General features: G+C 35.6%; 1 protein-coding gene across 1 annotated transcript in view; it reads left to right on the top strand.

Annotated features, from left to right (window-relative positions):
• The window catches only part of LOC150104633 (neuroglobin-1-like), a 94238-nt gene that overhangs the window by 22822 nt on the left and 46273 nt on the right, over positions 1-25143 (top strand). Inside the window, exon 2 of the mRNA XM_090395235.1 lies at positions 18050-18361. Coding sequence (XP_090251361.1) covers positions 18156-18361 — 206 coding nt within the window. The 5' untranslated portion in view covers positions 18050-18155. The remainder of the gene's footprint in view (positions 1-18049; positions 18362-25143) is intronic.

Genomic DNA, 25143 nt, shown 5'->3' with positions numbered 1-25143 from the left:
TTGTATTCTAAAATGACCCCGAAATATCGAATTAAATGTTTATTCAGAGTCTAGAAAAAGGAATGAAGGAAAGAAACAAATGCTTACACAGGAGATTAAGCATTAAAAATGCAGATAATTGATGTTTTTAAAATATCGCAAAGCGAAGGATTAAACATGGAGTTCGAGCACTTCGGCATACCTACCTAAAAATGTCAGCTAAAGATCGAGAGGAAATCGGGAATGCTTGGAATGAGCAAACATGAATGCTTAACGAACCGGAAAACTCCAAAGTGAGGTCATGACCTTTGTCGATAAGACACAAAGATGCCTGTTTTAAATGAAGACTCTCTCCATTTCGCAACTGATTGATAACAGTCTGTTTTGCCGACAAAAGATTTGACCCTTTACTTTCACGCATGTCCACGAAGACAAAAGTAAACTTGGCGCTCGCTGTTTCAAGTCCCTTTATTTAAAGAGCTCGTTTAAAAAAAAAAAAAAAATGACGTAATAAGCATCTATCTCATTCTCGTTAACAGAATCTTCCTGCATTAGACTGATACTAGAAGGGAATGCAGACTATTTTCTTGACGCGACTTAGCGTTGACGTTTATTTCTCGACGGCCTTTTCTGTTCCGTTCAAATCTTTTGTACTTAAGATCGTCCCACTGTTACTGTCTCCTGACGTCTTAGACTGGCGCCACTCTTCTTTCCTTCATCCTGCCACACACTTTGGCGGGTGATAGCACGGCCTACTGTTCGAGAGAAGGATCGGAACTGGCTGCCGAAGACATCTCGAGTCACCAGCAGAGGATAAATTAAAGAAAGCATTTATTAATGGCATCGAAGATTTATTCCAACCACTGTGACACGAATACAAAGAAGATAAGTCGAGCGTTGTCTACAAGATAACAGTTTAGAGTTTCTGATTGGAATAGTAATTCTGTGAATTTCACTTTTTTTCTTGCTAAATGTTTAAGGCGAAAATAATTGTTTGGGTTCTTATAAGCGATGACTTTGATTCATTCTAGACGAGAGCTACTTAAGTTTAATTGTTATTTTAAGGAGGTTAGGTTGACAATTTTTTTTCTCTGTAGAAGTTTCATAATTACAATGGGTGTTTACTTGTCTAAAGATTTTTTTAATTGATTTAATTTTTTTAAAAACAAAAAAATCTGTTAGCCTCTCCACCTATAGCGTAGATATTGCTTTGTATGTTGACGAGATATTTTGCCGAGTTTATTCCGTGCAAAAAGTTCTTTTAAAAAAGGAAATTGAGATGACTCGACCTATTTTCGTAAGAATCTGAAACATCTCAGTATTCTTTTTTAAAAGAACCGTTTGCATGGGATAAAATTCGGCAAAATATCTCGTAAACATCCAAAGTAATAACTTCAGTTTGTATATTTTCATGAAATTCGTCCGGAAAAAGCCAAGGAATAGCACACAAAGCAAATTGTTGTTATAACTCCCAGTATCAAAACATTGCATTATTCTATCGTAGGCCAGGTTGTTACCATACTTGTGAACTTCGAATTACTATGCAAAAGGCTACTATGATAAAGAGTTACATCATTATATTATCTTCGCATTTTAATTTTTTTTTTTTTAATTTCATGTCATCTCCTTCCCTTGATAGTCAACAGTTTGTCATGATTAAGAAATTTGATTTCGTATAAATCTAATTAATCATTAATCAATGTAATTAATTAATTCAGTATGTCAGGCATCTGTCTAGATCACTGTCATTTATATCATTCATAACTGACGTGTTTTCCTTACCAAAGTTTAGTATCACTCAAAATCATTTTCACTTCGTCCCTGCATGGCGCATGCGCACAGAATGTATGAAAAATTCATCAAGTCCTATATTTACTGGTGTTTTCGACATTCCATAAAAATTGCTCTTGCACGTAGGAGGGGAAAAAAGTGCCGAGAATTGTAGTTGCAAAAAGTCAGAATTGTAGTTCAGAAAAGATTATCGCCTTCACACGTACTAAAGACCAAATATATTTATGCACGCGTTGATCAACTTAGATGGAACTATTTGAAGTGACGAAGTGGCCTTCTAAGAGAAGAACACTTCTCTTTTAATTTGGAGTTTTGTTCTTGTACTGTTAGCCTGGTGACTAATTATATTTCCAAAGTACTTTTTGCTTTGAGACTCCTGAAAACGAAAACCATGGATGCTGAAAAGCAATACCTATTTTGAAATAAAACTGAGTATTTAAAATAAGTAAATTAAATTTTAGTACACGATATTAGATAAGGTTTGATAATTTTCGCTGCACTAGGTCTGCAAATGAACGATCTCTTGTAGCTTCGATTCTGCTCTCCGACTAGAGCTAACTTTTCCGGACTTTTTTTTTCAATCAAGTCCAGAATCTTTGATGCAGATAAATAGGTCCTTTTCTTATGGAAGAAACTTCAGTTTTTAATCATGATATTCAGCAAAAAAATTGACTGTAGAACATTTGCATACTGGAATATTCCTCCTATCTAGCATGCCGTGGAAATACACTGAAACTCAGACATTTAATTTCTTTTTTTGAATTTCCCAATTGGTATTAAAAGCGATATCCATATAGATGACTCTTCTAACAACAGCTAAATAAACATGATATACCCTCACCTGTATTGCTTGTGTGGGTATATCGTTTTATAAAAATTTGGAAATTGCTTGTTCTACAGTCCAAAGGTATGCGACCAAAAGTGATTTAAGTAAAATATCAAAAAAAAAAAATCGCATTCAAATGTAAGTCCAATCTGGTTGTTTTTTTTTTTGTTTTTTTTTTGCTAGATGGGTGAAGCAAGAATGCTTTTCATATTCTCCGTTATCTGTAGAAGAAAATGTATGGATGGGGTTATATAGGCTATAAGCTCTGATCATGGCAGGAACGTAACAGCAATGGCCGAACCTAGGTTTAAACTTCATTGGCTACAGCATTGCCATCCGTTAACCTCCCTGAGTGCCCATTTTAGTCGCCTCGTACGACATGCATGGGCTACAGCGGGGATATTCTTATCCTGGCCACCACACGGGATTCAAATGTACAGGGTGTTCGGGATAAATTTGACATATTTATAATTAATTATATTTTTCCGTAAGTTACATGTATTAACACACACTTCTCTTCATTTAAAAGTTTGGACCCTTCTTCATTCATATACAAGATGTCAGAAAGGATGGATAGCTGGAACCCACCTGAATCATGGAAGAGAATAACTTGTATCATGATGATTCGTGCCCGCCATCAAAATAAGGATATTACGACTGCTGCCCAATGCTCCCTGAATACAGTAAAAACAACCAGGCATGAACTAGAGACTTGCAATGGTGACTACGAGGATGTAGCAAGAAGAAAGATCCCTAGCAGACGATCTGATTGCGTTCGTACAGCAGAATTCCTCGCAAATCTGCAGGAACAGGTGTTGAAGAACCCTGGCATTGGAATTCGGGCTTTGTTCGTGGAGTTGCTAACTGTAGTCAAGCCCTGGATAACAAGGGTAGCCAATGGTAGGCCGTATGTATGGCAGCAGGATTCGGCCCCTTGCCACACCTCTGGGAAAAGTCAAAAATGGTTGTCTGAAAATTTCTACGACTTCACCAGTCCAAATGTTTGGCCTCCAAACTCCCCAGACCTTAACCCCATGGATTATTTTGTATGCAGTTGAAAAAGACACCACTCGCACTTCCAGTAATACAAAAGCCCAGTTAATGGATAAAATTAAAACAGTTTTTGCGGCCCTTCCCAGGGAGACTGTAGCATCAGCTTGTTCGAGGTTCCGAAGCAGAATTGAAGCTGTGATCGATGCTAATGGTGGTTATTTTGAGTAAATCTTGTTGATAGTATTGTAATTAACTCTGCCTGTAATGTTTTTTTGTCAATTCATTAAATTTAATAGATACAAAGAAGATTTTCTTTTTCCTTACGAAACTGTCAAATTTATCCCGAACACCCTGTAAGTGTAGAACATGCAGAACATTGCTCATTTGATGGGTGAAGCACTAATGCTTTTCATATTCCCCTTTGTCTGTGAGGGAGGTTCTTTGAGTGGAGTGTTATTGAGCTCTAGGCTCGCCCTGTGAGGGCATTGAGATTAGCTGCATTCAGCTGAGCATAAGATTGATTTGGGTCTTTTATATTTGTAATATTCCACTTCATTGTAGTCCGACGCTTGTTTGATTAGTGGGTTTGGGTGATTACTTGCCTTGATGAAGAACTTTCCTGCTAGATCGTGGAGAAGGAGGAAATATATGGATTGTTGACTTCTCTGTGAATCTGGGAGTTTCTTATGAATCATGGGTATCCAGAATCATCCTCAGGCATTTGTTTGTATCCTCTGCAGTATTTGAATATTTGTATTCGAGGTATGACTCCAAGCAGGAGATGCGTAGGTGATGACTGGGCGTATTACTATCTTATATATTAAGAAGATTGCTACGTACATCCAGCTTGCTTCTGCTGTTGATCATGGGGTAGAGTTGCGCGATTGCTTTAGATGTCTTCGAGCCAATGTGTTTTATGTGATTGCTGAATTGAAGTTTTTGTCAAGTATCACGCCTAGGTATTTAATTTCAGTCTGCCATGGAATCTTGACTCCTAATAGGCGTGTGTCCTTCTTGCTCTGAACCTTCTTTTTGGTGAACATTATAGCTGAACTTTTTTGGGGGGTTACTTGTATCCTCCAGTCCATCAGCCACTTTTCTAGTATATGAATACTGCTTTGGAGTCTACTGATTGCCAGTCGGGGATAAGTGATCTTGCTAGTAGAGCGGCGTCATCATCTTCATGACAGTTATATAAATTGAAAATAAAAAAGGGGGGGAAGGGTCCTGAGGCACACCAACAAGGATTTTGCGTCTAGTTGATGCAATTTCATTTATTTTGACTTGCATAAATCTGTCTTTGACGTATGCATCTATTATTTTTATTAGCTTAATTGGTACGGTAGAATTCTATGAGTTTATAAAGCAGGCCCTGATGCCACACCTTGTCAAAAGCCTTCGCAACATTTATGAAGACTGCAGCTGTATGGGGGTTCCAATTGTAGTCTCTTGTGATTTGCTCAACCAGTCTATGTATCTGTTGTACAGTATTGTGGTCTTTACGGAATGCAAGTTGCTCATTTGGAATGATTCCTAACTTGCCCGTTTCAGATTGGAGCCTTGTGAGTATAACTTTTTCAGCTACCTTACCAAGACAGCGTAGAAAGCTGGTGGGTCTGTAGCTTTCTGGGCGATGGGGATTCTTTCTAATCTTTTTTATAGGGATGATGTCGGCAATCTTCCAGGTTGTGGGAAAGTGCTGAAATCTGAGAGTAGCGTTGATTATGTGGACTAAATGAATTATAGCTTTTCTGGGTAGTAATTTGATTGTTCTGTTGGTGATGTTCAGATGTGCTATAATACTTGTTATTTCTGCTGGGGAAGTAGGTGTGATAGGTTCTGAATTATCCTTTTGTTGTCTTAAGCCTTGCTTGACTCGACAGTGAATTTTGTAGATAAGGTTGATGTTTAAATTTTCATAAGAGGGTTATATTGTGTTTCAAAGTTGTCTATTAGAGCTTCAGCTTTTTCTTTGTCTGTGTGGGCTATTCCCTTCTTGGTCTGTATTGGGGATATAAATTGCCTTTTAGTGCGAAGAGATGTCAAGAATTTCCAGATGGAGTTGTCCTCTGGGTTTAAATTAGTCAGTGTGGTTTCCCAATCATGGTTTTGATGCTTTTGAAGAGCTTCACGGACTTGCCAATTTAATCTGTTCAGTATTGTTTCATCTTGTGGGGCTCTTGTGTTGTGGTATCTTTTTCGAGCTTTGTTTTTTGCTCTTATTAGGTCCATGATTTCCTCGGGGATCCGACTGATCGGGTGAAAGACTGTAATTTGGATAACTGAATTTATTGTTTTTTTGATTTGACTGGTTAGGTTGCTTACAGCAAAGTCTATCTCCTCTTTATTGTGAATAACAGAGACTGGGCCGATGTGCTCTGGGAGAATTCTGGAGAGTTTGTCCCATCCTGCTTAAATTCGAACGTACCGAGTTTAAGCAGGATGGGGTTGTAGTCGGAAGACAGTTCATTTAGTGTTTCCGGCTGATAATGGTATCTAATGTTTCTGAGGATGACTATGTCAAGTACATCTGAGCTTCCAACTGGGCTCTGTATGTCCGGCTATAACTTGAATTTTGTGCTGAATAACTGTTTAGTGTACGACCTTTATTGTTGATTGTAGAGCTGAACTAAGCTGTGTGTTTGGCATTGAAGTCTCCAGCAATAATAATGGAGTCAGTAGAGCCGAGAATGGAATCCAAATCAGATGCCAACAGTGGGATGCTAGTAGGCTGTATGCAGCGTAGATTTTGATGCTGCCGGTATTGTTAGTATGAACTTCAATACCTGTTATCTCAAGATTCTTGGTTTGTGGGTTGGCAAGAATGTTGTGGTTTAAATAATTTTTGATATACATGTATACGGCTGTGCCTCCACCACCAGCGGTAAGTCTGTCTGTTTTATACATCACGAAGCCCCATAATTTAGGACTGTTAGCTGGCTTGAGATGTGTTTCATTTACTAAGACTATATCAGAATTGTATCTGTGAGTGAACTCTTGCAGTTCCAGGATTTTGTTGCTAAGACCATTTGCGTTCCACGCAGTGATGATGAGGGAGTTAGGCTTATATTTCCTTTTATTCATGATTGAGGGCTGTCAGAATTGAATGGGTATCTTGCAGGAATCTTTTCGTGGAGGATGGCGGAGGATTTGTCATGCTGAATTCCCGTAACATGGTAGCTAGTGAGGCAGTTAATACTGACGTTAGATTAGAGCTTATTTGTTTATGGTATGGAATAGTCTTAGCTCATGCGGCCGCAGCATAAGTTTTGGTCACTGCTGCAGTTTGTTTTCCTTCCTGAGTTGTCGAATTGGAGATTATTTGAACCGGGGGGGCGACCTGGGCGGCTGCTTTGAGTGTCGCTGCGGGGTGTGGGAGGGCAGCTTTTGCTGACCCGCGGTTCTTTGGATGTGCAATGCACCCCTTGTAGTTGGCAAGGTCAGGTCCTCCGCAGTTGGCGCATTTAGCTGCTGTGGATCTTGGTTTGGTGCATGTGATAGTCTGGTGACCCTCGCCGCATTTTAGACACCTGAAGTTGTCTTTGCATAGTTTTTAGGCATGACCAAACCTTTGGCACCTATGGCACTGCCCATCTGAGGACTTTTTCCTTAGCGACTCAGTAGAAATTCTGAGGCCACAGATATCAGTCAATTCGTATATCTTTTATTGCATCTTGTCAATCTCTAACACCTTCGAAGGTGTTAGAGATTGACAACTGGTGTCATCGAAGGGTAACACCTTCGGTGACACCACCAGATTTTGTCAATTTTGATTCCTTCCTCTAAGTTTTTAGCCCAGGAATATGAGATGTTATGTTCCCTAAAGGCTGATGAGACAATGGTGCATTTATCCTTGTCCCTTAATATAACAGGGGGGGGACCTTTTCGGTGTTCCGGTGTTGGTGAGTCTTCATCCATCTGGTCCTCTGTAGTTCTGCGTCTTTGTTTGAATGCTCCCCCCTGTGAGTTGTTTTGGCAGGGGATTTTGATAGTAGAACTTGAATAATTTTGATGAATTCTCCTTGTGTTACCTCCTCCTCCTCTCCATCTTGATCATTAGTTTGAGTGTACTGCTTTATAAAACCTGGCCAGTCGGATTCAAGCTTTTCCATTACGAACTTCAGTACCTCTAGAGACTGCTCCTTATTAAGGATCCGGATCTGTTCCTTGATGTTTTCCATATCGAGGAGGCGTCTCCTGGCAGCTGAAACTGTTTGAGAGTAGTAAAGAATGTGGGAGCTTTACAGTGAAGTAAGCCTGTTGACCTACAAATATAATCCCGCAGGGCTAGGGACTGCCAGCAAAAAATCTTGTAGATTACGGTGGTCTACTAGCAATGTTTAACTTTGTGATGCCCTACTAAATGGGGAAAGGAGTGTCAAGAACTCATTTGGCCACAGAGTGAAAACCTACCTCCCTAAAATACCATACATCCACCACTGATCCTCATAGCGGGTGGGGCCTACACTGCCATCAGACCTCTTGCATGTTTCATGCAGAGGAGGAGGCAGTAGGAATCAAACTGTGTTAGCGCCAGTGCAATGTGAGTTTCCCGAATAACCTTGTGTAAAATTCAACCAGGCACAGTCTAAGATAACACGTCCGATCTCCAAAACAATACAATCATCTCTCCATCTCAAATGTAAATAAAATCACTTTCGTAAATCATATTTTTATATGAAAGTAATGAAATGGTGTATTAATATATTCTTATAATTCTTAAGAGAAGAGAAAGTTTCTTCAGTAAATTCTTGAAATTAAAGCAAATTACATTTGACAAGAAATTTCATTTTTTTTTTTTTAATTTTGTTCTGCCATGAACAAACAAAAGAATGGACGGGAAGTGACTTCGCAACTAGGGGTTTGCATGTGTGTGTGTATATATATATATATATATATATATAGGTGGTCACCTTCATATCAAGTTGTTCTAATGTCCCATAATGCACAGCACACTCCCTTTCAGGCATGTGCAATGACGTGCGTTATGGGAAGCGTCACTATGCGGGCGTGTTTGATCTTTTTTGGGATCTCATTGTTAGAACAAACTCGTGACGGTAATGAGATATATCGGTACAGGAATTCCATTGTCAAGAATTACGTACAAAAAAAATAAATAAATAAATAAAATCAGTCATTACTAGACAAAAATTTGAAAGCCTTAGGGGAAAACTAAATTTCTCTTACATCATTTTTTCTCAGTTGAGATTCATTTTATTGCAAGTGAATCTGCATTTATTAGTTCTGATTGAATTTCATATTAAAGAATTCTGCATCAAATTCGCTGAAGAAAAAACTTCATTAATAGAACCTGTGAGTGTTTTAAGTAGAATTCCAATATAGATTTTGAAAGATGAAGCAAGGGATATTTTGAAAGATACCTTAATTCATCTCCTAGCAGCAACAAGCAAGATTCCTTTAGTGATATCAATGCTGGTTGTCTGTCAGTTGTCTAGACAAGGTGTTGTCTCTCTCTCTCTCTCTCTCTCTCTCTCTCTACCTGCATTTCTAATATGACCTGTAATGCAAATACACGCGGTCTCGAAAATATTTATCAGAAAACAGAGCAAATCATTGAATTTGATTATTTTTATCACAGACAGTTATTAAGCAATTTTATTAATTAATTTTAGCAAGTGTTTGCACGAATACTTTCTTGCTGACACGTGTTTAAAATGCCTGATCCGAACTTGAAGGTGGGGAAAAAAAAAAAAAAAGAGAGAGAGAGAAGGGAAAATGGTTTTATATAATTGTAAATTATATAATTTACATGCAAATAGGTCTTTGCTTCTTTTCAAGCATTTAGTTTATCTAAAATTTGATTACACTCTTCACATTCAAGAGCTGAATGATATTCTTAAAGTACTTGGACGCAGTGCATATCATTCCAGCAAGATGTAAATATCGACGCCAACTTCCATCCTGTGAATTGTTCTGGAATTGTATTGATCCTCGCTGCTTTCTTGAGGAATAGATATGCATCTTCGAAATTTTGTCATTCACACAAAATAAAACATAAAGTATATTACAAAAGATACAACCTTTTGACAGGAATGCATTCTTGACTTTTAAAGATGTGTTAATGGAGACTTTAGAAATCTATAAAATTTAAGAAGTTGGTGTATATCTTTAATAATGCAATGATTGAAAGAATTTGTCTCGCTATGTTTTCAAATAAGCTGTGGAAAACATTTGGTTACGTACGAATCCAATTCAATAAATATTGCAGTTTCTACGCCCCTTTTGGCAATGAGAACAGTTAGGCTTTGTCTTTCCTTCTCCCATTTTTATCACAGAAACAACAGAAAATATTTCCGAAGGCAATCGTTTCAAAAAATCAGCTACCTGTATTTTTTAGAGAAATATTCCTACGGAAATGGACTGCAAAATCTCAGTGGCATGGCAATGGATCGCGGACCAGTTGGCCGAATGATCATCGCATCCACTTTTCCAGTCGACAAGCTGCGGGTTCGAATGTCGCTATGGGCGTGTATGTTTATGATTATCTTTAAATGGTAAATGATTTAATTGAGCTGTGTTTGACCAACGCCCTGCTTATCGGAAGCCTGAAGCTGGCTTGAAAAAACGTTCCATGCGTGGTCTCTAAAGCAAGGTTTCCAGAATATGCAAAAATAAATAAATATAAAAATAATTAAACTGTTATTCCATCCACAGTACTAATACCGTATAGGTTTACCATCTTTCTAGATGGAAGTGGCATAAAAAATGCGAATAATTATACAAATGTGAATTAATCTCTAGAGATCAGGCATATCAACCATTAAAAGCCTTTATTTTTAATGGGATTTCGCTAACAGTAATATTCCAAGAGAATAAATTATTGGGTACTTACAGTTACTCAGCAAAAAGCTGCATTTCCACATATCAACTCATTACTTGCTCCGTCGTCGAACAGTTAAGTCGAATTCATTTCCAGAGAGAGCATTCTTTCCACTTTTTGTCGTGAACAAGCTTTCAAAGTGTCAGTAATTCTTTATTATGTGAATATAATATGATTCTGTTTAAGTATACTCTTCTGTGTTATTTTATCCTTGTTCTACACATCTTTGCATTATTGTTGTTTATTAACATTAATGTTATTATCCTTGCACTATATTATTGTTACTCTCTGTACTTCAGATAGAATAACAGAAGTGCAGAAGTTATTCGCGAGTTATTGCTAACACAAGTTATTGCTAGTGGCACTTCGCAACGCTGTGTACGCACATAGATTTAACTTTCTGTTTTATATCTACAGCTTTCAAACATAGGAAGTGCTCCCTAAAAGCGCCCCGATTGTGAAAAGATTTAGGGTTTACCTTAGATAAGAGAATGAAAAGAGGAGCACCCTAATGAGCTCTACTCGGGAAATGCTATTTACCCAATCATTAAGAGATATTGACCTGCCGGCTAATGTAAACGTTAGCACATCATACGAAAGAGAACACTGGTGAAAAGGAAAGATAATGAAAATAGTTACTGTAGTACGCTTATAGTAAACCTAAAGAGCATTTCGCTGTGTTTAACTTAAAATTCTAAATATCTTAATACTTTCCTTATCCTCTTTCGAATGTTATGCATTTAAAATCTTCAATGTACGCTGGTGGCCATTCTGTGCTATGTTTGATTTTCTAACAGCGATTATAATTTTTATTTAGAGTGTGTAGTAATTATTTAGTAATTAATTAACTAAATAATTTTTATTTAGTTAGTGTGGATGCTAACTACTTTTTCGGGAAGGTCAAGCCCGTTAATGATAACCATTCATATCATTTATATGAGTGCCTTTATCAAAGGGTAAATTAGACATTTTGGTGCTCAGTTAAATTGGGAATCTCAAGGAATTCTTGGATCGCCAAAACAACAAAAGAAACCATCCAAATATTAGTGGTGATTCAAACGAATTCTTGAATATCAGTGGAATGCAAAACTTCAAGAGCAACCATTCCTAATACGGAAATATGAACAGTTTTGACATACGTTGGAATTCTCATTTCATCTTCTTTGCTGCTAAAACTGTATTCTGCACCTACAGTTGCTCTACTGTACACCGACTCGAGCATGTTGCTGGCGTCCTTCAGAAATTTATTACATGCTGACTAAGAGCCGAAATGTTATTCAAGGACCTTAATAAACTCGTTGGTTAGTAAGCACAGGATCGGTTTTATTGGATATGAAGGCCTTTAAAATTGAGTAACTGGCCTCTTCAAATGTTTCCGAGTGCTGTATCGTGCTATTTCAAATCATCCACTCACGAGTGGCCAATAAACTGATTGCCGTTATTTGGTAGAATTCGATTGACCTTTGTATTAAATCAGTTAGTTTGCTATACTTATACATTGATTGTTCATTTGTTGAACTTTTTTTATAATAAATATATGCGAGTATTTCTATTCTGATGTTACAGTATTACCTTTTTAATGCTCTTCAAGTCATAAACGTAGAACTATACACAGTATGCCAATTTCATGATTAAAAAAAAAACATGATTACATGGTTAGAAACTTATTTGCAATAATTTAATTTATATTATCAATTTCTGCAAATACAAATTGGTAATACTAACAAGAAAAGAAATGTTGACAGTAATGGGAGACTTCAATGCAAAACAGGCAAGTATTCTGGGGATAAGGAAGGAGTAATGGATAATTTTGGATTGATGAAAGAGGCGATAGAATGCTTGAACGTTGTAAGACAACTGGGTTAGATTACGAATGCACATGGATCTCACCTGGTGTAAAAACTGAACTGATTACATCTTAGTCGATAAAAAATAGAAAACAGCATTTCAAAATATAAAATCCTTAAAGAAAATAAATATGGATTTCGATCTCGAAATACTGTCAGCAAAAATAAAACTTATATTCAAAGCAACCATCAACAGGAAAAGACCTCTAAGACTTGACACCTCCAAATTAAAAGACTCTAACACATAAAATGTGTTTAGATAAAATAAATTAATTATAAAACGGGAGCTTTAACTCGTGAAAACACAGAAGAATTTTTGGGGAAAGGAAAAAATGCAATAAAACAAACATTACAGAAAATATGGAGACCTAATAATAATTGGCTTAATAACTTGAATAACTTGAATTGACAGAAAATCCACAAGCAGTTAAAAAATATAATTACATCTAAATGTAGAGAAGCAAAATTAAATTAGATAAATTGGAAATCTGACTGTCGAAGTTAAAAAAAAATCTGAAATTCAGATGGATAATTTTAAATAAATTTTCGCAAAAGTTAAAAAGTCTTAAAAAATCATAAATTATTATAAAAAATTATGAAAAATTATGAAAAACAAAATTGGTAAAATCTGGATTAGTGTGCTTAAGTCTGATCCACAGGGTTTCTTGGGGATGGGAAAGCAGTGGAGAGGATTCAGAGGTGAGTGACCAACATGGTGAGTGGCCTGTGGAATGCTCCCTATGAAGATAGATTGAAGGTGTGTGGATTGCAGAAGTTGGTTGATAGGGGAAAAAGAGGGGATATGATAGAATCATTTAAGTTTCTTAAAGGATTTAATAGGATAGATGCAGGGGAAGTGTTTCAATACTTGGATAGAGAGACTATAAAAAGGGGTCATCCCTAGAAGTTGAATAAAGATGTGGTCAGTATGGGTGCGAAGACTACATTTTTTGCTTGGATAGTGGTGAATGAGTGGAATGGGTTGCCAGAGTCAGTTGTGAGTGCTTTGTTAATAGGTTCAGGAAAAGCATGATAGACTGGGTCTCCCACGATGAGTTTTCGAACTCTATGGAGATGTCCGTATAATAATAATAATAATAATAAAATTGAGGATAGCCTCAAAAATGTTAAGGATGGAAACAGATACTGTGATCAGACAGATGAAAACAAATAAACCTCTGGGTGGAGATTAAATACTGATAGAGTTTTCGAAGTTTGGAGGAGAAACAGCAAAGCATTATTTAGTATAGTTATTCAACTAAGACAAGACTAATAAGAAATATATATTAATCGTGATGGGAGATTTTAATGCCAAAATTGGGAAGTTCACCCCAGGCATGGAGGATGTGATGGGCAGGTTTGGAGTTGATAACAGAAATGAAAGAGGAGAAAGATTAAATTTTGTAAAGCAAATAATCTATTTATCTGTAATACCCCTTTTTTCCATAGACCTTCCCACAAATACACATGGACCTCACTAGATGGTACAATAAAGAACTGTATTGATTACATTTTAATCAAACGCAATTGGAAATCATCGGTGCAAAATGTTAGAACTTTAAAAACTCCAGATCTCGACATTGACCATGAACTGCTTGCGGCAAAAATTAAACTAAAATTCGAGTACCCTAAATCACGAGCTCTTATCAACAAAATGGACCTGTCAAAATTGAAAGAGAAATTTATGCAAGACAACTATCAAACGCTAATAGTAAATGAGCTTAGACCACTGGTCGGCAACCTTTTTAATATGAAGGGCGCAATACTGCGGTGGCCATGACGCTCGTGGGCGCCGCGTTGCCGACTCCTGCTGATTTAAATGACTAAACTTAAAATTACAATTGGCATGAATGGTTTTGAAATGTCTTTCTATATTACTTTTTTTACAAATAGCCACACTATTATTGCATAATAAACAAATACATTTGCCATTATGATTGATAAAGCAAGGCGCTCGCATCTGATCTGACAGACACATGCTAATTGTTAACATCAATATTCTTTTTGTATTCATTTTTTTTTTATTTTTTAGTATTTTATATTCATTCATATGCGACAAAAATATGTTGTAAAAGCGAGGTAAATAAAATAATGTTAAGATTTGAAATCTCATTTTTCTTAAAAACAACTAATCATAGAATTTCTAAGCCTGAAATGAGAGAAAAAAATGCCTGTGTTATGAGCCCTCCGTAATTTTCAAAGTTTATATTGCGCTCTGCATATTAAAAAGGTTGCTGACCTCTGCAAGATGTGCTTCACATTTATGGAAAATACTAAGAAAAGAGGTCTGGAGCTTGCCGCACCTTTACTACGAGTTGCCCATGAGGCACTACTTATGCTTGCATCTGCCGAAACTTTTAGTTTCTATATATTCGACACGAAACTCTTGTAGTTTCTATATTCGGCTATGAAATAATGTTGGATTCAATATTCACTTAATTTGTACCATCATGTATTATATTTGCAGTGTTTTTTCTTTGTTTTCTTGCATTTTAGCACATACTAGTAATGAATGTATCTCTCAGATATACTGCGATCTACGCTGCAAAATTACCGCTGCGAGCTCCAAAGCAGTTTACAATAATTTCTCTGAGGGCGCACTAAAAATTCACTGCGGGCGCTATGGGGCCCGCGAGCACTGCGTTGCCGACCTCTGGCTTAGACAATTAACATATAATAATATAGAAAATACATGGAATCAAGGTAAAAAAATTGTTACTGCAACATACTTGGTACAACATCAAGGCCAAATCATGAATGGATGACCCCTGAAATTTTAAATACTTAGAAGAAAAAAGAGCAGCAAAGCATATATTAAATATAAAAAATACAGAAGAAAATAAACAACATTATAAGAATCTTAAAAACAAAATTGATAAAATGTGCATATCTGCCAAAAATAATTGGTTGGAGGAAAAAGCAAGAAGTGCGAAGAAGCTAATAAAAGAAATTACAATAAAACTGTATATAAAATTATAAAAGAATTAACTAAGATCTTTAAAGATGAACCACTAACAATGAAAGATAAAAACAATCTAGAAACTGGATCAATACAAAATATTAAAATAATTTGGAAGGATTACTATCAAACATTATTTCAAAAAGAACATGAGGAGGAAAGTATAACGGAAGAGATGATATTATGAAAAGGCACCACCCATAACTGCATCAGAAATTATAAATGCAATAAACCAAATGAAACTTTCGAAAGCTACGGGCAAATATGAAATATCTATAGAACTCTGGAAATATGGTGGCAAGGAAGCCATTAACTTCTTAATGAAATTATTTAATCAAATTCTTTATACTGGAGTAATTCCAACTGACTGGAAAACAGGAGTTATTATACCAATTCACAAAAAAGGAGACAAAGGAATATGTGAAAATTATAGACCCATAACAAAGTCATAGTTATAAACTATTCATCCGAATTATACAAAAGAGAACACAGCTGCTTACAGAAAAAATCACAGAGGAAAACCAAGCAGGATTCAGGCCACATCTTCACCATTAATAATATAGCAGAAAAATATTGGAAATACAACCTGCCCATATACTGTTGTTTTGTAGATTTCAACTAAGCCTTTGATTCAGTTAATAAAAACAAATCGATCACTATCTTAAAAAACGTAAAAATGGATTCTGATACCTCAACATTTATTACAAATTATTATGGAGACACCAAAGCTTTTGTTAAAACGAACAACATTAAAACCGAGGATTTCAGAGTTGAGAAAGGTGTAATGCAGGATTGTCCTCTCTCACCTCAACTCTTTATCATCTTCCTAGAAGAAGTCTGTAAAACTATAGCTGATGAACCAGGTGTAAAAATCAATGGTACCAACATTAATCACATTAAATACGCCGATGATATCATTATCCTAGCAGACTCTAAATCATAGCTAGAAAAAACTATTAATATTCTAAATGACTCCTGTAAAACTTATGGTATGAAAATAAATCTTCATAAAACAAAAATAATGAAGATAGGTAGAGAAGAAGAAAATATTTCCATAAATCTCGAAAATCACCATTTGGAACAAGTTAATAAGTATGTTTATTTTGGTAGTCTCATATCTAGTAACCTCAACAATATGGAAACAGTAAAGCACAGGAGGCTAAACCTAGGATGGACCTGCATGGATAAACAAAATAAAATATGGAAAAATAAAAAAATCCCAACAAATCTGAAATTAAAATTATATAAAACAATTATCACCCCCTCGGCTACTTATGCCTCAGAAGCCTGGAGAGTAACTCAACAACCAATCAAGAAACTTCAAGCATTTTAAATGAAATGCCTCAAAAAAAGTAATAACACCCACTGAATGCAACACAAGACTAATGAGCAAGTCAGAATAGATTTAAACTTCCCAGATGACATAATAGATACAATCATTAAGCATCAACTAAAATGGTTTGGTCACATCCAGAGAATGTCCCCTCATAGACTGCCATATTTAGCTCGGAACGGATATATAGGAAGTAAAAGACCTAGAAGCAGACCAAGAAGTTGCTGAAAGAACATTCCCATCTGGCCAGCTATAGAGTCATGACCGAGATGGCTAAAGATCGCGATAAGTGGAGAACTTTTCTTCTTAGTGGACTCAACCCGTTATCAAACGGATGAGATGATGATGATGATGATGATGATGATTCAACTTAGTCTTAAATTCTGGGAAATTTTCTAATGAATGGAAATTGGTAAGACTAATTAGCATACATAAAAAAGCTGTATACAGGAATGTGCAAATTATAGAACAATAACCTTATTAAGTCACATATATGTAAATTATCTACCAGAATTATACAAAACAGAATTAAAGCAACTCGTAAGCATTATTTAGGAGAAGAGCAAATTGGATTTAGGAGAGATTTGATCTACAGCTAATGCAAATTTATACTCTTTTACAATTAGCTGAATTGAGAATTGATGTAGGAAAAAACAGAAATCTTTACTGCTGTTTTATTGACTTTAAGCAAGCATTTGACTCAATAATCAAGAATAAATTGCTTGAAATTTTAGAAAAAAAAATGAAAAACATATTCAATATCATATTTCAGTAGTATAAAAATACTGTAGGAAGAATAAAATTTGGAGCAGTTGAAACTTCTGAAATAACAGTGGGGAGAGAGAGAGAGAGAGATGTCATGCAGAGAGGTGTCCACCTTCACCGTATTTGTTTAACCTGAGCTGGGAAGAACTTTATATGAATACAGTACTGTATTCATATAAAGTTTAAAACATAAGAAAGTAGTTATTAATTATAATTAACAATAAGATTTTATTATGATGTCAGGAATAAAGTTTTATTAGTGGTAATCTGAATTATTTATTTCAAAATAACTGTGATAAGTTGATTGACAAATGCTTTGTATGACAGCAACAATAATAAAAAAGATTTCTGATGAGGTAATAAAAAGAAAAGACGCGTTAAGAGTGTTTTATTTTGACGTACTTTCTTGCATATAAATGTCGATTTGGCATATTAATATCAGTTTACTAATATCTTTATATTTAAGTATCCCTAAAGCTGAAACGCATTTCAGGCTTTGCATACGAAGTGTAGATTAAGTCGATGTCTATTCGTTCATCCCATTAACACGTAAAAGGAGAGGGGGGGGATTAAAAATTGTCAACTTAAATGGTATTAACGCCTTCTCATCTATTAGGGGATAATTTTTGCTATTAGAAAACTTAATGCCATTTTCAATAAACTCGATATGAAGTGTATATTGAAATTTCTCACTTCCCTTTTGCGAATGCTCTAGTTACAAGGCCAAGTTCAAGTGATCCGCCCAAATACGCATGCGTCACATATCGACCAGCAGCAGCTGACAACAGAGTTTCCACTTCTCTGGATTGCAAAGTACAGTCATGGGTGCTGCTCTTACTAAAGGAATCGCTTCCTTGTCTCGTAAGTCCGAAGAAGGGGACACATTATCTCCGTTAGAAGAACCTCCCGAACCTCCTCCTCCAGATCCTCGACTTCCTCTCACAGCGAAGCAAAGGTTCAACATTTCAAAGTCATGGAAAGGAATTGCTAGAGCGATGGAGCCAACAGGAATTAACATGTTTGTCAAGTAAGTGCTTCCCCTAGTATAGTTACTCATTTCCGCCAAATCGCTATCCTTATATTAAAGAATTTCATTCTGAGATTTAATATATGGGACAATTTCTTTTAGTTCAGTGGAGTTAAATTGCATGTTCTCCTCCTCCTCCTCCCATTCTGTTTACCATCGGCCTTGTGATGCTAAGCTGTTTTATTTTTTCTTTCGTTTCTTCATTTGACAAACGAAACAGCAAAGGGTATAAGATTACTTCTTTTTTTATTCGAATTAGTGCTTGATGTGTGTAGTGTTTGTGTGCTAGCAGCAATGGCTGAACCAACTCTTATTCTAATAATTCAAGAAATTGCGGTTTCCTCTTTGGCATGTTTTTTTTTTTAATTAGTAAATGATGATGAAGATCCAGATTTCGCGCTGAATTCCTACGTCACACTAATTTCAGAAATTGTCATTGTTGTCAATGTAACGAACTAACCCAAATGAAGCGTTCCACTTAGAGAATAATGTCTTCAATTTACCAAATAATAAAATATTAAAAAATGTCCTAATGCAGTGCAAAACTTTGGCTCATGATGGTTGGTTTCATAAAGAGCACATTAAAAAGTATCAGGTTAATATTCTCAGTGATATTTTGACTTAATTCTAATTTTCTCTATCAAAATAATTTGTACGCCTTAGCATGCTAATTACACTACATTAATATTTTACCACGCTTGTAATCATAACATGCAAATTAAGATTTTTTTTTTATCCGAAACACTGTTGATAACAAACGGATATGCAGTTCATAAAGATGAAATAAAATTTCTATTTCTTATATTTGTTTAAAATATGCAACGTGTATTTCGATGAAGACCTTCTTTTGATTGAGTTAACTCCTACACACCGAGTATACTACGTAGGACCGTCATGCCACTTTACAAATTAAAGTATCAATACGCAATGTGCAAAATTTACATCGTCAAAAACCGCTGGATATATATTGCATAAAGCTGGATGTATGTGTGTGAAAAATAAGAACAAAAAATAATACTTCTGCCATTAGTTTGATATATTATTATACAATATTGTAATACACATAACACACAGTGAAAAAAAAAAAAAAAAAGAAAACTGAAGTTTGTGTTTTGAAAGAAATTTACCAGTCAAGAAGATTGCATGTTGATACATTCATAGTGAATAATGAAATAAGCTTTAATTAAAAAATTTTATTAAAAATTAAAAATTAAAAAGTTATATTAATATATAACTCTTTAGCATCTATAATTCCTATATTATTTTAAGTTAGGTTTAAAAAATTAATCTGTTAAACTCCATAATTTAATTATTTATTTAGCCACCTACTAAGTTTACTTAGGATAAATCTAACTTTCTGACAGGTCAATACGGTCGATTTGGGATGGTGTGGAAGGGGAAATCAATCGGCCGTGAGATGCGGTGATTGATTGATGATTCAGATGATTCATTCAATCCAATACCCTTGGAGGGCAATGGATGGCAATGCTGTAGCCAATGAAGTTCTACCTGAGGCTCGGCTATTGCTGTTACCCTCCTGCCATGATCAGAGCTTTAATAGCTCAATAACACCTTATCCCTACACTGTCCTCTACAGATAACGGGGAAGATGAAAAGCATTCTTGCTTCGCCCCTTTAAGTCAGTCCTTATAAGGACTTTTTATTATACTTAATAGAGGGATTTTATTTTACACTTTAGTATCACTTAGATTTATGTACATTTCTAGTAAATTTTCTAAAGTTTGCTATACAATATGTATGTATTCATAATATACCCTATTTCAATACATCATTTTTAGAATTTAGAGAAATTTTTAGAGCTTAGAGAAATAGGATAGGATATTGCATTACATTGCTGAAAAAAAGCCCTGAATGGTAGTTAATGTTCTTTTGTTATTTTGCTAACAAATGGACTGGTGTTCTAATAACCCCTCAGCTTTCCGAACCCGAAGACTCCTTTTGGACTGAAATCCCACTCACAAACATTTCTTCATCCCTCCCTCCTCTTTGGTGATGCGTCATATGAGAAGTCACACAGATCTGACGTTCCATTATCCTCTTTGCTGTGCTAGCGATCCGCAGTATCTTGGGGGAAAGATTCTAAGCGTAGCTGCTTTTCAGAATTTAATGGACAATTACAGTTCGAGGAATTTAACTCCCCACACAGTAAATGTTCGTTTAGTAATTAACTCCTTATGGTCATCATTTTAAGCTATTCTTAGAATTTTGAATATCTTAATAGAACTAGCAAGCCCTTAAGAGATTCACTACCACTTGAATTTAATATCGATTTCATTCCAACAACCGGCTGCAAAACTAAAGTGATGTATAAATTAGATTTGATCTAAATTTTATTATAAGATATAAGATTTACGCTAAGAAAAATCTATCACACAAATCGACTGATAAGAATAAAATGTAAAAAAACATATATTATACTAATGGGTGTACTCATGCAAGAGAGAATTAATTAGGTTTCGTTTATTGTTGATAAACAAAAGAGAATTAAAACTAATGGCTATTTTAGTATAAAGATTAACTTATACTAAATTTTAGCTAATATTGTAGGATAAGGGAAGAAAATGAAGCTGATCTAAACATCATAAATATTTTACCGTAACATTGATATGAACTACTATAAATTTACTGAGAGCATTTAACCAGTTATTTTGCGGTTCTGTTATTTTAATTTTTAACTTACATGTCATTATACTTTGTTTAAAATCAGAATTTAGTCGAAATATATCATTTTCTTGCTATAATTATTTAATATCTCGTATATCGTACTCGCCACAATATAATCAATAATGATTTGTTGCCGAAATCAGTATGTTGTAAATTTAATAAAAAAATATGCATTCTTAATTTTTCAATGATATTAAATGATATGCAGTTAACATTTCTATTATCGTTTGCATTATTGTCTGTAGGTGGCGTATAGTGGATTACATTCGTTTGCATTCGCTCTTCTGTGACTAGACTATTGTTGTTATTTTAAGCATACGACCACTACTATTAAATATTGATAGACATTTTACAATATTCATCCCGCTTTCTCGTGTTATTCTAACAAGGGTTATTCTAATAAGTATGTCGACCTTAATAATAACAAATCGTCAACAAAATTTATTATAACGACAGATTCATTATTTATATTGTTAAACATAATCAAATTACAAAATCACCAAAGTCATAAGAAACATTTTATATCTCGGATTAATTCAATGCAAAAGAGCTTCATTGTGGATATAGCACTTTCATTTTCTCCTTTCCAATGTTTCCATTTTCTCCGCTAAAATGTGGAAATCTTTCTTTCGGACTTTTCTGATGATCTTTTAAGTTTATTTAATTTCTACTTCTGCGTGCAGAATTTAAGGTCCTCTTCTCGAGGCGTGCGACTCTGTATACAGTGTTGTCAAATAAATAATGCATGTGGATTATTGTAAAACTCCATCCGACTGCTTAGCATTCATCTGATGAGATGTGGCTTGCAGTTTCGACTGATGCAATAAACACTAAAAAAAGATTTAACCTGTCAATGAGGCTTAGGGCCAATGAAACAAAACTTTAAAAAAAAAAAAAAAAAAAAAAAGGAAGAAGAACAAATAAGGAGGCTATTCTTGTCTCTTAAAATCCGTTAGCTGAGTGCTCCTCAAAAGTTTTTCTTGCATTCAATCTCTCGTACAGAATATTTGCTTTAGATATAAAAGTTCTGACTTAAGTATGTAACGAAGTTATCACAAACTTCGTAATGAAAAACTCAGTTTGTAAATTAAAATATATTGGTTTCAACACTTCAATAACATAAGAAGTTTTGTTATATTGTTATAGTGTTCGGGATAAATTTGACATATTTATAATTAATTATATTTTTCCGTAAGTTACATGTATTAACACACACTTCTCTTCATTTAAAAGTTTGGACCCTTCTTCATTCATATACAAGATGTCAGAAAGGATGAATAGCTGGAACCCACCTGAATCATGGAAGAGAATAACTTGTATCATGATGATTCGTGCCCGCCATCAAAATAAGGATATTACGACTGCTGCCCAATGCTCCCTGAATACAGTAAAAACAATCAGGCATGAACTAGAGACTTGCAATGGTGACTACGAGGATGTAGCAAGAAGAAAGATCCCTAGCAGACGATCTGATTGCGTTCGTACAGCAGAATTCCTCGCAAATCTGCAGGAACAGGTGTTGAAGAACCCTGGCATTGGAATTCGGGCTTTGTTCGTGGAGTTGCTAACTGTAGTCAAGCCCTGGATAACAAGGGTAGCCAATGGTAGGCCGTATGTATGGCAGCAGGATTCGGCCCCTTGCCACACCTCTGGGAAAAGTCAAAAATGGTTGTCTGAAAATTTCTACGACTTCACCAGTCCAAATGTTTGGCCTCCAAACTCCCCAGACCTTAACCCCATGGATTATTTTGTATGGGGCGCAGTTGAAAAAGACACCAATCGCACTTCCAGTAATACAAAAGCCCAGTTAATGGATAAAATTAAAACAGTTTTTGCGGCCCTTCCCAGGGAGACTGTAGCATCAGCTTGTTCGAGGTTCCGAAGCAGAATTGAAGCTGTGATCGATGCTAATGGTGGTTATTTTGAGTAAATCTTGTTGATAGTATTGTAATTAACTCTGCCTGTAATGTTTTTTTGTCAATTCATTAAATTTAATAGATACAAAGAAGATTTTCTTTTTCCTTACGAAACTGTCAAATTTATCCCGAACACCCTGTATATATATATATATATATATATACAGGGTGTTCGGTTGTCTGTTGTCTGTGTGTTGGTATATGGATGTGTGGGTGTATATATATAAATAAACCTTGGAATTTGTTCGATTTATAGGCACAACCTCCGATCTTTCCTGGAACAACCACATTTCAACTATAGATTCTGCAGCCGCCAAAAAACTTCTTGTACTTTTTCCCACAAGACAGCTGCTAACTCTATGCTAAGCCCAAATCCGCCCATGGAATATTGCTCTCAGATTTGGGGTCGTCATCAAATTTCTGACATGTACAGGATAAGATAGTGCATGAAATATTTACATCATTACTAACTTCCTATCTACAATTTTCTTCCAAATCAGTTTTTTACCTGTCCAACATTATCATATCATATATTTCTGTCTTGTAATGGATCTTTTTCCTGCAAACCTGGCAGAGAATACTTGTTTTGCCAATCTTTCCTTTCCCATTCTGTCCAGATTTGTGGTGGTGCACCAAAATCCTCTCTAAGATTGCTCGATTCTATCCAAAACAGGGCAATATACGGCTGATTAATAAACCTTTTTCCACATATCTACTTCAATTCCTCACTCACTGACATTCAGTTTCTGCCTTGCCTCTTATTCAGATACTTTCATGGACAGTGCTCTGCAGAATTGGTCACAATTATTCCTCCACTTTTCTCCAAAATCATTAAACGAAGAGTCACTGCTAACCAACACCCTTTTACAGTCCATCTTAAAACTCACTGAACCAACTTCGTGGTCTTTCTCTTTATAGCGCTTTTATCCCGCTTAGTGCAGGGTTCGCTATGATTATGCGATTGTGGGAAAACCCCAACTGGCTTGTCGCAAAGTCTGGCGTTGGGGAAGGGGGGGGAGGACAATTTTTTATGACTGTAGAAGTGTGTGTTCACGGGGCCGGTTTGTCTGTTCTGCGGGACGAAAAATTCGAGTGGGTTAAAAAAAAACCTACCTCCTTATGAGACCCGCTAACTCACCTTTAGCCCTCACGTGTTGTACGGGAATCGAACCCAGGTCTTTCCGACCCATGTTTTTCTGTTATATTTCTACCGACCTCAGAAATTTCTGTAGGAATACCCCCCCGCCACACACATACCTCTTTCGTAATTAATTTTATAAGACTGTCGTTATCATTGCTTTTTATTATTCAATTTTACTTTTTTCTTTCCATCAACAGTATATGATCACATTACTTTTATTTCTAAACCAGTGTTTCTCAATCTTCTTTCATGTGTGCCCCATTTTTTAATATTAGTTTTTGTGGCGCCCTCCACCTTCCTCCCTTGTAATTCTTGTGTTGAGACACTGAAAAAACCCATAAAAGTTAACAAAAACAAAACAAAACAACAACAACAACAACAACAAAAAAAACTAGGAATGAATTAAAATTTTTAAATATCAAAAAATGATACGTTATGAAATCTTTCGAAAATTGTATAGATCTGGCATCACTGCACTGGCTGTATCGGCCTTTCGGAAACATTCGCGATTTCATCACGAGAAATCTCGAATGTTCTGGAAATGTTTCCGCGAGTATAAATAAGGCTTGAAATGGCAAGACGGCAGTAACAGTGAGAAGTCGATGATCGGCGTTAATTTACTCCTGTTCGCAACGACTCTGATACACTGTATAAAAACAATCTTTTCTAGTGTAGGAAAATGGATAAAGTTTTAATTTGACGTAAGCAGACATGTGTGGAGCGTCGAATGTCAACAATTTCAGGTTCACAGAATATCCCTCCGAAAGTAAAATCAAGAAAGTATGCAGCAGAATATTTAGATTTCGGTTTTACAAACTGGAGTAAATGATGAAGAAAGACCCCTGTGTGTTGTTTGTTCGAAAATTTTGGCGGTTGATAGCATTAAACCGAATAAGCTTAAAAGACATGTGGAAACACATCGTATGTTAAAATACCTCGAGAGGTCTTTGCTGCCAAACTGAAATGTTTTGAAAAGCAAAAATCTAGTTAAAAAGCTTTGTCTGTAAATGAAAAAGATCTCAGTTAAATATAGAGAGAGA

Source organism: Typopeltis vanoorti, chromosome 7 (assembly GCF_054136105.1).
Source record: "Typopeltis vanoorti isolate ZY-2024b chromosome 7, IOZ_Tvanoo_1.0, whole genome shotgun sequence".
Taxonomy (NCBI): domain Eukaryota; kingdom Metazoa; phylum Arthropoda; class Arachnida; order Uropygi; family Thelyphonidae; genus Typopeltis; species Typopeltis vanoorti.
Note: the sequence above shows the minus strand (reverse complement) of the source record. Positions and strands in the feature narration are given on the sequence as shown.